Source organism: Myxocyprinus asiaticus, chromosome 20, assembly GCF_019703515.2.
Source record: "Myxocyprinus asiaticus isolate MX2 ecotype Aquarium Trade chromosome 20, UBuf_Myxa_2, whole genome shotgun sequence".
Lineage (NCBI taxonomy): Eukaryota > Metazoa > Chordata > Actinopteri > Cypriniformes > Catostomidae > Myxocyprinus > Myxocyprinus asiaticus.
Window position 1 is genome coordinate 44,232,948 of NC_059363.1, and position 15,478 is coordinate 44,248,425.

Sequence of the window (15,478 nt, forward strand, 5' to 3'; positions counted from 1 at the left end):
CATTTATCCAATTATGTGCACTTTGTGGGTGTGTAAGGGGATTTACTAAGAATAACAGCACAAATAACCACACATGCAAAATATGTTGGACACATCCTCCAAAGGAGGCTTTTGCATGAGGTAATTGTACCAATTGTAATCATACCACCCATTTACGGTTCTTACAAAATGCCATTTGATTTATTTATTTATTTAGATTTTTTCATGAATTTGATGTAGCATAGGGCATTTATTATAAATGACATTTATAATGGGCTTATATTTAGGCCTATTTTAATATCATCATATGATTATATGATATCATCATAAAAGTCATGCTATTTAGAAGTAAGTTGTAAGAATAGTTGATCAAAATACCTGTCTCTTCTATTGAAAAGTTTTTGATTGCATCTGCAGAACGATTCAAACTGCAATTGTCTTAACCACGACTTAGCCAAGGGAGTAATGCACACGAAAGAGACAAGGAAGAAAGTGCAATTAAAAGTAATGTTTAAAACATTGAAATTAAATAATTTGCACATAAAAATAAAATAAAATAAAAAATAAAACAATAACTTTGCGCATGCAATTTAATACATTTGCATTGACACTGCCCTTTATTTAGCACATATTGGAGGTACACCATGAATTACATATTCATTTTTGGGATAACTGCAAAAACTGACAAGATGTACTACTTTGCACATCTGAAAAATGCAACCCTCAGTAGTTAATGTTAGAAGATCAGCTCTGACATTTTTTTGTGTGTGATATCAAGTTTGCTCAGACAAACCTTACATAAATCAGGGAATAAGCCTACACAGTACAGAGGTACCATCCTAGTCCACCCAGACTTGTTATTATAAAATGTCCATGTCACTGAGTGCGTCAGTGTTTGTTTGAGTAGGTTAAGTTCTGGTGCTATGTAAGTGTCTGGTAAATAAGGGAGGAGGTGTGTAATGTGTCTCAGATGTGTCTTATCCTCTATAGCTATCTCTGCTGTCTCCACCCATTCTACAATCACACTTGACAGAGACTTCCAGTCTAATTAAGATATATTCCCACATGTATTGGCATTAACACTGTGTACTGTGTTGTTTTCTTAACCAAGATATTGACTGTGTCAAAAACTTACTAAGATGATTTGCTGCTTACATGAGTAGATGTATACACAGACAACATCTAAACTGAATTATAACCTTTATGTTACTTATTAAGCAACTATTAGGCAACTATTAAATGGCTACCTAGCAAATAAATAAAAGGCCATAAAATAATGATTTGCATTGAAATTATGTGAGAAGAGAGAGACCACAGAGTCTCCAGAAACTGCTGAATTCAACCTGAGTTATGTTGGTGTGTATTTTACAGAAATCACCATCTGACTGCTCATGATCCCGCTTGTTACAAAACTACTTGCCAAATAAATACAGTAAATAACTGGACATGAAATAGTGATTTAAGATTAAATGATTTTATTAGTTTACTTCGATAAGTAAACTAAAGATCGCGTAGTGATACGAGAAGTAGGAAAGATTACTCAGAGATGATTTTTCAGAGATATCAGACCGCTGGATGCGCCATTGACCTCCCATTATTGAGTATTCTAGAGATGTAATAAATATTTTACAACCCCAAATCCAAAAAAGTTGGGACCGTATGTAAAATGCTAATAAAAACAAAAAGGAGTGATTTGTAAATTATAATTTTTATAATTATAATTTTTTATAATTTTCTTTATTTATCACACATTATACATTTGCACATATACAGTGAAATTCTTCTTTTTCACATATCCCAGCTAGGCTGGGGTCAGAGTGCAGGGTCAGCCATGATACAGCGCCCCTGGAGCAGATAGGGTCAAGGGCCTTGCTCAAGGGCCCAACAGTGGCATCTTGGCGGTGCTGGGGCTTGAACCCCCAACCATCTGATCAGTAACCCAGAGCCTTAACCGCTGAGCTACCAAAATGCTATGACAAAAGGGGGCAGTGGTAGCTTTTTTGAGTAAGGTATATTCACCCTTTGCTATATTTAAAGCACTACAACTACACATTATATGATGTTTTACCTTGTGAATTTAATTGTTTTTGAACAATTGTACAGTAATTTCAAATCAGATGATTGCAACATGCTCCAAAAACGTTGAGACAGGGGCAGTTTAAGACTAATAACAATTTGACAAGTTGAAATAATAACAAGGCGATGTGAAATGGGAGATGTTTAACAGGTGAGGCAATAGTGTCATAGTATATAAGGAGCCTCCAAAAACAGCCTAGTCCTTCAAGAGCAAGGATCATTTGAGATTTGTCAATTTGCCATCAGATGCTTCGGCAAATAATCCAGCACTTTGAGAACAATGTTCCCCAAAGACAACTTGGAAGGACTTTGGGCATTTCATCATCTTCAGTGCACAATATAGTTAAAAGATTCCAGGAATATGGTCAAATCTCGGTGTGTAAAGGGGAAGATGAAAACCACTTCTGAATGCGCATGATCTCCGATCCCTCAGACGTCACTGTCTTAAAAAACAAAAAATTAATCTGTAATGGATCTCATGAACATAGGCTTGGGATTACTTTAGTAAACCTTTGTCAGTCAACACCACTCGCTGCTGCATCCACAGATGCAAGTTAAGACTTTACAATGCAAAGCAATCAATCTCCGGGTTGAGCTGGTTTCGTCCGATGTTCTGTCAGGTACAAACAGGTAAGTTCGTGAATACAGACAGCTGGCTGGGTGTATCTCTTGCGTATAGTGCCTTTCTCCTCCAAAGAGGCGAAGATGTACGCTTCTTTTCACATGAACCCTGGATGTCCTTCCTCCCTAACCCTGTGGCTCTCCAATTCAGTGGAGGAATTCACAGCCGGAACCAGTACGTGTGCTAATATGCCTTTACTGAGGTAGATGCTCCACAGGTGCCGGTTACTCCGGTAACCCCCTGTGATGTATTTTCCGCAGTACAGTCTCACAGTCGGCAGACCTGACTCTCCCTTCGACAGAGCCCTCTCTGTCCCGGTCACCATGTTTGTAGAGCTCTTCCCCTTTCAGGCAGGACCTACCACTGCGCCTCTTCCATGTGTGGCTCTGAGCCCACATGACGTGCTTGCCACATGTTACCTCCCCTCTGGGCAGGATGTGGTCTCTGCAGGGTCTTTTCCCCCTGAAAGAATAGGATAGGAAAAGAACACCTTCCCTGGTGCATGTATTGAGCATTAAAATGGCCCCAGCCGAATAACTGAATAACTGGCACAGCCTGCTTCCATACTAGATACGTCTCTTCCCCCCAGGGATGTGGGGAACTATACTATACGTTTTTTGGGGCGTTGGGGGAGGCTACATGCAGACTGGTGCACCTGCTACTACACACACAGCAGCTTGCTTGCACCTGCACCGGCAGTCCACGTAACACGGTTCAGCTAGTTGTGGCGTTTAGGGACCCATCGACACAACGTTGAGTAAGTAACAGAAGGGGAACATCTCGGTTACTGTCGTAACCTCCATTGTGTCCCCCCTGCCACAGTGCTGTACTACCTGCTGAAATGGCCAGGACCCTGTCTCGGCTCCTCAGCACAAAACCTGAATGAGTGGTTGCGAGCCAGCTCCTTTTATACCCGTATGTCCGGGGGAGTGGCATGCAAATTCCACTCGCCAATTCTCATTGGCCTTTTCTCAAAGATCTTAGGTGTTCGGGGCTCTCAAGAGCGAACCCTAGTGTCACTACATCGACACAACGTCCCGTTCCCTCCATCAGGGAACGGAGGTTAGGACAGTAACCGAGACATTTCTAAACTTAACAAACTTTTGTCTTCAGTGCCAAAATGCTTAATAAGTGTTATTAGAAGAAAGGGTGATGTTTCACAGTGGAAAACACTCGACTGTCCCAACTCTTTGGAGCATGTTGCAATCATCTGATTTGAAATTACTGTACATAAATTTTTTTTTTTTTTTTATTAAATTCACAAGGTAAAACATCATATAATGTGTAGTTGTAGTGCTTTCAATATATCAAAGGGGGAATATCATTTACAAATCACTCTTTGTTTTTATTAGCATTTTTCTTACTGTCCCAACTTTTTCGGAATTAGGGTTGTAATAGACATATTAAAAAACAATGTGTTTGTCTCTCACAGAGAGTGACCAAATGAATCACAGTCTCAGCAAACCAAACCCCATCATGGAGAAGCATGACAACAACAACGACGAATATGAAAACTACGATGAGCTGGTGGCCAAATCTCTGCTAAACCTCGGCAAAATCGCTGAGGATGCCGCTTACCGGGCCATGACTGAGTCCGAGATGAACAGCAACTCCTCAAACAGTGCAGAAGAGGAAGAGGAAGATGAAGATGAAGATGATGAGGAAGATGATGAAGATGACGAGGAAGGTGAGTACAGCTTAAGAAAGAGTGAGCTGACTGTAGACGTCAACAGTGATGTAGTGAGGGAGACCGTGGACTCGCTGAAGCTCCTGGCACAGGGTCACGGAGTCACACTCTCAGACAACCTCCAAGAGAGTCCATATCAGGATGACGGATTTGAAAACAGGGACTGTGGCAACATCAATGGTAATGGACTCACTGGCAACTGTGGGCAGGGTAAACTCACTGTTAATGGTCAGATGGTGGAGAAAAGCGATGAGGAAGTTTGTCTGAGCAGTTTGGAGTGTCTTCGCAACCAGTGCTTTGATTTGGCACGTAAGCTAAGCGAGACCAAGCCAGCCGAGCGCCTCAATAATAACCAGCAGGTGTATCAACTCTATCAGGAGGCACAACAACAGCATCAGAACCCTGAGGAACATCGTGTCCTCGAGTGCAACTACTCAGACATGGTGAACCTGATGAAGCTGGAGGAGCAGCTCAGCCCACGCTCCAAGGCGTTCTCCAGTTGCGCAGCAGAGCACAAGGGCTTCCAGGACTGCGATGAAGACACCACCTCTGTCATGTCAGACCACTCGGAGGAAGTCTTTGACATGACCAAGGGCAACCTGTCACTGCTGGAGAAGGCCATAGCACTGGAGACAGAGCGGACCAAGGCCATGCGGGAGAAAATGGCTTCTGAAGCGGCCAGAAGAGATAGACTGCATTTGCGTGAGGACGCTTTGAGGCATAGCTGTGCAGAGGAGCGGAAGAACCGTCTTCACCATGACGGCCTGAAGAAGCCCTTCTTCCTTAAAGGTAATCTCATGTTTTCATGATTGTATGACACAAAACACTGCACTGTTTATCCTGTGAGCATCTTTGAATTGACAACAGCTTCCAGTGGAAACTGCAACAGGAAACAGGGCAATTTGTGCCCCATTTGTGTCTCCATGACTTATGACTCCTCTGCTCATATACATTAACAGCATATTGAACCTAGTCACATTAGTTCATATATTTAACTCTATTTAGTGTTCTCTCCATACAGTAGATGTAACTCTATTTATAAACCTTATACACATTATAAAAGGTTTGTGTTACCTCGATTTTGCTTCCATTCAAATTACTTTAAATGTACACTCACCGAGCACTTTATTAGGAACACTATGGTCCTAATAAAGTGCCCGACATGGTCTTCTGCTGTTGTAGCCCATCCGCCTCAAGGTTTGACATGTTGTGCATTCTGAGATGCTATTCTGCTCACTTTAATTGTGCAGAGGGGTTATCTGAGTTACCGTAGCCTTTCTGTCAGCTCGAACCAGTCTGTCCATTCTCTGTTGACCTCTCTCATCAACAAGGCATTTCCTTCCGCAGAACTCACTGGATGTTTTTTGGCACCATTCTGAGTAAACTCTTGAGACTGTTGTGCGTGAAAATCCCAGGAGATCGGCAGTTACAGAAAAACTCAAACCAGCCCGTCTGGCACCAACAATCATGCCACGGTCCAAATCACTGAGATCACATTTTTTTCCCCATTATGATGGTTGATATGAACATTAACTGACACGTATCTGAATGATTTTATGCATTGCACTGCTACCACACAATTGGCTGATTAGATAATCGTGTGAATAAGTAGGTGTACCTAATAAAATGCTCGGTGAGTGTAATTTTTTCTTTCTTTCTTTCTTTCTTTGATTTTTATTTTTTTTCTTTCTTTTTTAGTTACCTCTATTTTATCTTTTCTTTCTTTTCTTTCTTTCTTTTTCTTTCTTTCTTTCTTAGTTACCTCTATTTTATCTTGTCTTTCTTTCTTTCTTACCTTTTCTATCTTTTCATTATTTCTTTCTTTCTTTTTTAGTAACCTCTATTTGATATTTTCTTTATGTCTGTCTTTTTTTGTTCTTTCTTTCTTTCTTTTTTCTTCCTTTCTTTCGAATTTATTTTTAGTGGCTTGTTCTACATATTAGTTCTTATATTTAGTCTTCGCTACATATATTTAACTCTATTTATATACATTTTAAAAAGGATAATCATGTGAATAATTAGGTGTACAGGTGTATTTAATAAAATACTCAGTGAGTGTACTTCTTTCTTCCCTTTTCTTTCTTTCTTTCTTTTTTAGTTACTTCTATTTTATCTTTTCTTTCTTTCTTTTGAATGTTTTTTAGTGGCTTGTTCTATGTATCAGTTCATATATTTAACTGTTTTTAGTGTTCTCTACATAGATTTAACTCTATTTATAAACATTATACATTTTATACAGTTTGTTTAACCGCAATTTGCTTTTATTGAAATTACTTTAAATGTAATTTTACATAAAAATGCTTTAATGCCTCCCCCCAGTATTTGTAAGTATTTTATTCTTTCTTTCTTTTTCTTTCTTTCTTTCGAACAGCGATTACTTTTTTACACTTTCACACAAATCAAAAGTAAAATGGCAAATTATCAGTTCATAAACACATTTCGTTCTGTTCCTCACACAATGCTATCTTATGACATCTAAACATTTTACTATAGTGCATGACTTGTAAGGCGATACATTTTTATTACATAAGCAACTACATTTACAAGCTTGTTTAAAAGTGTGATTAAATTGAGCAGTAGCGCAACTGATAGACCATTGCAAACAACCAGGGTACGGGGTACTTGCCATGCAAACAACTGGGGTACGAGTCCTGAAGAGCACATGAGTTGACACTCGAGTCGAAAGTGTCACAGATCACCATAAAATGACATGTTTGCTTCAGCTATTGTGTTTTTTTTTTTTTTTTTACTCTATTGGTTAGGTTTAGGTTTAAGGTTTAGGGCAGGGAGGGAGGTTAACATTTAGAACTGAACTCATTTTTAGAACCACACACTGGACATTTCATCTTGGAATTGCCGTGATGCATGTAAATAACAACTGAAAATAATTTTGCAAAAATGTCGCCACAGTCACATTTTGCTCTATTTTTATTTTTAGCTTTTTCATAGGGGAAAGACATTATTACATAAAATTATTACATTATTTATTTTATTGGCTCAAGAATAATATTTGTAATGATATTTAGAACTGAAGGCCACTGATCTGTAACTTCTTTTGAACTGATCTTCAACCCTGTAACATTCAGCCTAAAAACATTTTCAAGGAACTGTTCACCCAAAAATGAAAATTCCCCACAATGCAAGTGAATGGCGACCAGAACTATAAAGGTCCAAAAAGGATATAAAGGCATAGATAGAGAATGTGGATGTTAAAGTGGACCTTCTTTTTGGACCTTCTGCGTTCTGGTCACCATTCACTTGCATTGTGAGGACAAATATTCTTCTAAAAATCTTCATTTGTGTACTGCAGTATAAAGAAAGCCATACACATCTGGGATAGCATGAGGGTGAGTAAATGATGAGAGAATTTTCATTTTGGAGTGAACTATTCCTTTAAATGTTACTAGGCTGGGACATGTTTTGAAAGAGCAATGTCATGGGTTAAAAACATACAGTATATATATATATATATATATGGTTATTGAGGCTGGGTAAGAACTGACTTTGGACTAAATAAATCAGACATTTGGTAAAAGTGTGCAAAATGTGTTTGGGGTAGTGTTTTTAGTTAAATGTACTATCGAAGTGTGCTGTATTTACATTCTCTTGTTGTGTCTTACCATTGTGTAAAGTTGTAGATCTCAGATGGTGGTACAGTAGATCTGCCATTGTTATGTACACTACCGGTCAAAAGTTTTGAAACACTTACTCATTCTTTATTATAATTTTTTTCTTTTTTTTTTTTCTTCACATTTTAGAATAATAGTAAAGTCATCAAAACTATGGAATAACATAAATGGAACTATGGGAATTATGTTGTGACTAAACAAAATCCAAAATAAATCAAAACTGAGTTATATTTTAGCATCTTCAAAGTAATCACCCTTTGCCTAGAATTTGCAGACATGTACTCTTGAGATTTTCTCAACCAACTTCTTGAGGTATCACCCTGGGATGCTTTTTAAACAGTATTGAAGGAGTTCCCATCTATGTTGGGCACTTATTGGCTGCTTTTCTTTATTATTTGGTCCAAGTCATCCATTTCAAAAACTTAAAATTTTAGTTTAATAATAAAATAAATTAATATGGTGGCACAATTATATTTTTGTCTACAAAACTAATTTCAAACATTTAAGCATACTCCTTCAGATCAAAAGATTTTTAAGATCATGAAAAACATTTCAGTCAAGTGCTTCAAAACATTAGACCAGTAGTGTATTTGTGTATGGGTGTCAGTATCTGCCAATTATCCCATTTTAAGTGATGTCCATTAAGGAGACTTTATTGAAACCTGAAGTCTGTGTGATGTTGCAATATATATATATATATGGATAAGTGGATAAGTTCAGTGCTCTTGTAGGTTCCTTTGCTCTGAGAGAGGATCCCACACTGACCCCAGGACAAGCTTTCTCAAACATCTTCATCCCTGCGGTGCAAACAGCACTGGCTTAATGTTGTTCAAATAGGCCAGCATGGCCACATCGCAGGCTAAGCTTGTCAGGCATAAGTAATGGCAATCTGCACTGCCGAGAGGACAGCAAATCTCATCCCAGGGATGCAGCCTGTGCTCGTGCTGTCTATTTATAAATCCAGAGAGCAGCTCTGCTTGGAAAAACATCTCTGGCTTTGGAGATCAAGCGTACAGCACCGCACAGAAAAATATGCTTATTATGAGACGTTCCCAAGGAGTTTCTTGGTATATTTGTGTTACTCTGGGAATTGAGAGAGCAGATTAAAGGATTATTGCATGCCTGAAACCATGAGAATATTATTCAGACAATTATAAGTGGAAAGCTATTTTTTTTTTTTTATTATTATTATTTATATTTTTATTTTTTTTAAGAGTAAAATTTGCAAAGGTAGTAATTTTTAGATCATTACCCATTTTAAGCCAGCCTGGTCTCATGAACATTACATGACTGTGGCAACATTTTTGCAAAACAAAATTATGCGCCTTATTACATGTTTCACTGCAGTTTCCCAGTGAAATATCCAGCTGGAGGTGCCAAAAGCAAGTGAAATTGTGTTGGAGGCTTGGAGTAAACCATACCTCAAGCTCAAGCATCAAGCTCCAAAAAGGACAAAAAACACCATAAAAGTACCATAAAGTATGCTATATTCCAAGTCCTCAGAAGCCATACAAACTTTGTGTGAGGAACAGACCAAATTAGATTTTTCCACTGAAAATATTCACCTTTGCTGTAGTTTTCTGGTTCTTTTACATCTTTCTTTCTTTCTTTCTTTCTTTCTTTCTTTCTTTCTTTCTTTTTTTGACAGCCCATGGTCACTATTTGCTTACATTTTATGGAAAACAGCAGCTCGGACATTATTCAAAATGCCTCTGTTCGTGTTCCACAGAAGAAAGAAAGTATTATGAGTTTGGAATGATATGAAGGTGAATAAATTGCATTTATATATTTTATTTCATTTTTGGGCCAACTATTCCTTTAAACACATAAAAACTATCATATGCTGCTCTCCAGATGAAGAAAGGGTGACAGCACGCTCAAGAGGACGTTTGGCCTGCATGCACAGCAGACACTATCTCTCTAATGGCAAAATAATGAGGGCCGCTTGGCCATTACACCACGATAACATCTCGCCACAGCAAAGATAACGGCAGAAGCTGCCTAACCAGGGGCATTATGATTCATAAAAAGTGTGGAGTCCTGACAGTTATGGAAGGAGCTCTTCCTTAAAAAAGGCACGGGACGGAGATGGAAATTGAACAGTATAAGTATGACCGATAACGAACGACAGGACCACTGACTGCACATTAATTATCCTCAGACGCTATGGTAATGGGTGCCATTTGCTATGCAAAGCATGCCTTGTCCGGAGCCACAATCAATATCCAGTGCTGTCTAATATGCATTCCGCTCGGCTGTGATCTCTCCCTCTATCATTTGTTTGCTCTCTCTAAGGTTGCTTTGAAACAGCTGCAGAATAATCAATGGAACCAGGACAACTGCATGAGGACATTCGTGCCTGTGTGTGTTTATGTTTGTTACACTGTAAGAACATTGAGGAAGTGTCCTGGGTTCAATTCAACTTAAGCTATATCAAAAGCATTTGCAGCATAAAGTTGATACCTTAAGAAAATAATTTCAACTCATCCTTGTTTTAGTTTTGTTTAGTTTTTTAAAGCAAAAATCATGTTTACAGTAATGCAATTACAATGGAAGTAAACTGGGCCAAAAAGCAGAAATTTAAAAGCAGATTTATACAACTTTTTGTTAATGCACCTTCCTTAAAAATATATATTCTGTGGCAGACCTCTGCCTTCCCTACTAAGGAGGAAGCGGGAACCGGAGTGAACAATCAAAAAGACTTAAATAACGCAAACATAAAACTGCTTTTCAGAATAACAAAACACGTGCGCACACACAAACACAGCTCCATGTGTTTCTCTCTCGAACTGGCGTCCCTGGCTCCTCCTTATCTCTCTCCCACTGATTGGGGCAACTCATGCCAGGCATCCATCGTCACGGCCCGGCCACACCCTCCTCCTCGTCACATATACAGTATATGTATATATATATATATATAGGCTGTTGCACTGATAGTAGTTAGTTCCTATTTTTGTGAAGAACTAGTGATTACTAGAAATAATGTAAAAATGTACCTGAACAATAAGCCTTGGGTGACAAAATCTTTAAAATATGTCTTAAACAAAAAGAAGAGAGTTTTTTATCAAGGTACAATTTTAGACAAGAAACAAGTAAATAGGGAGGTGAAACAGGAAATTAGGAGAGCAAAGCTAAAATATAAGACTTCAGTGGAAGAGAAGCTCACTAATGGCAGTATTCAGTCAGCTTGGAAAGGAATAAAAGCTATGGCAGGGAAAACATTAAGGAATCTGTAGAGGTTAGGTCTGTTCATTTTATGACTGAAAATATAGACATGGCAAATAAGTTGAATGATTTTTATTTGAGATTTTATCAACAGAGCTTTGGTGATGAGTGTGCCCAGATTTGTTCTGTGGTTAAAACACAAGATTGGGTTACGATTGATAAAGTTTTAGTTCTTAGAGTTTTACAAACTATCCTACAGAATAAAAGCTTAGGACCAGATAAAGTTAGTGGAAGGGTTTTAAAAAGTTGTGCTAGTCAGTCATTTTATTTTTCAAACGTCTCTACACTTTCAGAAAGTTCCTGCTGTGTGGAAAAAAGCTACCATTGTTCCTATACCAAAGAAAGCTAATGCTAGACATATGTATGATTTTAGACCTGTCTCTCTCACATCATTAATGAAGTGTTTTGAAAGAATTATTAAGGATTTCATTATGAATCACACAAGTCATAGGCTAGATCAGCTACAGTTTGCATATAGGAGTAATAGGAGTGTAGAGGATGTCACTCTTACGCTTTTAACATTTTTTATATAAACATATAGACGTTGGTAAGTAACTCTATACTGATAGATGTAGAAGTCATTACCCGGATAGGCATATTATTAAATACGCAGATGATACAGTTGTTCTTAGTCTCTTAAAACAGGATGAGAAAGAACATGGACCTGTTTTGAATGATTCTTTAGATTGGTGCAAACCATCTTTTTTTTTTTATAAATAAATGTGGATAAAACTAAAGATATGATAATAGATTTTAATAAAAGTGTTAGAACCTGTACCAAAATTAATATTGAAGGTCAGCTCCTATAAATATCTAGGAACAGTCATTGATAATAAGTTAAAGTGGGTGGAAAATACAAATTTGATTGTGTCAAAGGCACAGAAGCGCTTGTATTTACTTAAGAAGAAAACTGTACTAACATTGTAATACAGATCTTTTATCGAATCTGTCTTAATTTTTGCTATCATCTATTGGTTTTTATAGAATGAATGTAAAAGGTAGAGTGCAGTTGCAGAAAATTGTTAATCTGGAATCAGGTATTACGGGTGTAAGTCAGCTAAGTTTGTCTGCTATTTGTGAAAAACAGACTCTTAAGAAGGCACTGACTATACTAAAAGATTCCACTCACATCCTTCAGAATTTGAAATCCTTCATTCGTGTCGGCGATACAGAGCTCCTAATTTTAGGACTGCAAGAGCTTCAAGATCTTTTCTAGTAAATGCTGTGTTAGTTGTTAATGTTTATCTGAGGTAGGGGATGATAGTTAGACAGTGATTTATATAATGGTGGTAATATGGTGCTGTACTACTTATGTTTATTTTAAGTTTGTGGTTTGTCTCTGTCTTTTTGTTTTTATTTTTCATATTGTTTGTATGTAGGTGTTTGTCATCAGATGCTTCAACAGAAACTGCACTTGGAAGGGACAATAAATATTTACTACATATCAAAATGCCTTATCTTTCACCCAAAAATGAAAATTGTCTCATCTTTTACTCACCCTCATGCCATTCCAGATGTGTATGACTTTCTTTCTTCAGCAGAACACATTTGAAGAAAATATCTTAGCTCAATAGGTCCTTAAAATGCAAGTGGATGGTGATCAGACCTTTTGAAGTTCCAAAAATCATAGACAGTCATCATAAACGTCATCCATACGACTCCAGTGGTTAAATTAATGCCCTTTAAAGCGATACGATCGCTTTTTGTGTGAAAAGATCAATATTTAAGTACTTTTTTACTATAAACCATGACTTGCGGTCAGCAGCAGTATGCGCATTTACAAGAGTTCACGCGGTCTCTCGTGTGACATATTTGCTTTGACATGTTACGTAATCTCACGTTTTTCTCTCGGTTGAGTCATCCAGTATAAGCACACAAACACACCATTGTTAAAAAACATACAGAAACAAATACAGATCTAAACCAAAAGCAATAAAGCTTCTGTACAGCGTTCCTCCTACTCAGTTGTAAACAGCACTGCTCTTCCGGGTGTGTCCCACGTGCGTCAGTTCTCGCGTGAACATGCAAATGCGATTACGTCACAAGCGCATACTGTTGCTGACCGGAAGCAATGATTTATAGTTAAAAAGTCCTTAATTATTTATCTTTTTCGCACCAAAAGCAATTGTAGTGCTTTAGAAGATATTAATTTAACCGCTGGAGTCGTATGGATAATGTTTATGCTGACTATCTGTGATTTTTGGAGATTCAAAGGTCTGATCACCATCCACTTGCATTTTAAGGACCTGCTGAGCTAAGATATTTTTCTATTTTTTATTTTTTATTTTTATTTTTATTTTTTTTTATGTGTTCTGCTGAAGAAAGAAAGTCATACACATCTGGGATATCATGAGGGTTATTAAATGATGAGAGAATTTTCATTTTTGGGTGAACTATCCCTTTTTAAAAAAAAAGACACGGGGCCTGGGTAGCTCAGTGGTAAAAGACACTGGCTACCACCCCTGGAGTTCACGAGTTCAAATCCCAGGGTGTGCTGAGTGATTCCAGCCAGGTCTCCTAAGCAACCAATTGGCCCGGTTGCTAGGGAGGGTAGAGTCACACAGGGTAACCTCCTTGTGATCACTATAATGTGGTTCGCTCTCGGTGGGGCGCGTGGTGAGTTGTGCGTAGATTGCTGCGGTGAATGGCGTGGGCCTCCACACGCGCTATGTCTCTGTGGTAACACGCTCAACAAGCCATGTGATAAGATGCATGGGTTGACGGTCTCAGACGTGGAGGCAGCTGAAATTCGTTCTCTGCCACCCGGATTGAAGTGAGTCACTACACCACCATGAGGACTTAGAGCAAGTTGGGAATTAGACATTACAAATTGGGAGAAAAAGGGGAGAAAGTCAAAAAAAAAAAAAAAAAAAAAATCTAAAGTACTTTCTATGGTAATTGACATTATTGGTTAAATCGAGTCATGAGCACACATCAAAGTCTTTTCTTTGAGCCCCAACTTTCCAAATTAGGGGTGTGTCAATTAAAGACTCATGGTGGGCAATTTTTATTGGTACTAATTAAGTTTTACGTGTGGATTTTGAATGTACAGTTTAGTTTGTATGCATTTTTTGTACTGTTAATGAAAATAAGACTCATTTAGCTGATTTATGTTGCCAACATAATATACTGTATAACGGCACAAGAATGATTAAATAGATAGATGTTGCATCAATTACACACCTAATGCACGGCTTTGCTCTTCATTTTGTTGCATTGGTGCTAAAAAAAAATTGCCTTTTGTTTTTGCCAGTAAGTGAAAAATTCTATTTACACTGCAGTCTGCTTTCAATCTTGCCTGAATCCAGCCTGTAAGGGGGTTTAGTGGAAAGGAGGAGGCGAGAACCGGCTTGACAACTTAAATAATAATTTAATAAACAATTTAAACAAAACACGCAACCAAAAACACAGTACAGCTGCCTGTAATTCTCTCTCTCTCGAACTGTCGTCCCCGGCCGCCTTTATCCCTCGCGCGCCCCATCAGGCTGATTGGGGACCGGGTGCGTCTCATTCCAGCCCGGCCCCGCCCTCCTCGGCTCTACACTCCTCCCGGCGTTGCCTCAGGCCGGGGAGCCCCCGGCATGACGTACATCCCCCACCCTTCCTCTCCGGGGGGGCATGCCTTACGCCCCGACTGCCGGCGGGTCATCCCTGCCTTCCTAGACCTGGGAGGAGACAGGAGAGGAAAAACAACAAAACAAAATGGCGAGGGAAAGGCCAACACGGAGCGACAGAGAGAGAGAGAGAGGAGAGAGAGAAAAAAAGAAACTCACCGGTTCTCCGATGTGCCGTCGCGTGGTCCTCGATCACTACTCCACCCTCCCAGGCGGACATCAGCCGCTCCTCCCCGGGCGGACCGGAGTCAGACCTCCAACCCCCATCGGACAGAACGCCCCTCCGCGTTCCCGGCATCCCGTGGGGACACTCCTCCGCCCCTGGCAGCGGCCCTACCACTCCAGGCGGTTGGGGAGTCGCTTCCCTCCTCCCCCCGCGGACGGCGGTCTTCTCTCAACCCCTCCGCGTTCCCGGGGGATGGCAGGGCACTCCTCCGCCCCCGGCAGTGGCTCCTTCGCTCCAGGCGGTTGGGGAGTCCCGTCCCCACTCGCCTCGCAGACGGTGGCTGTTCCCCGCGTCCGGGTGGTCGGGCTACTCCGTCCCCCGTCAGACGGCAGCGGCGCTCCCCTGGGTGGATGGCAGTGTCGAGGACTCTGCGACGGGAATCCCTCCTCCTTCCCGGGTTTTCGGCACCAGTGTAAGGGG

At 39.6% G+C, this 15,478-nt stretch overlaps 1 protein-coding gene across 3 annotated transcripts in view; it reads left to right on the forward strand.

The window, feature by feature from the left end:
* The window catches only part of LOC127410931 (myelin transcription factor 1-like protein), a 177,671-nt gene that overhangs the window by 103,240 nt on the left and 58,953 nt on the right, over nucleotides 1–15,478 (forward strand). For all 3 annotated transcript variants that reach the window (XM_051646191.1, XM_051646193.1, XM_051646192.1), the window contains one exon: nucleotides 4,110–5,153. In XM_051646191.1, coding sequence (XP_051502151.1) covers nucleotides 4,110–5,153 — 1,044 coding nt within the window. The remainder of the gene's footprint in view (nucleotides 1–4,109; nucleotides 5,154–15,478) is intronic.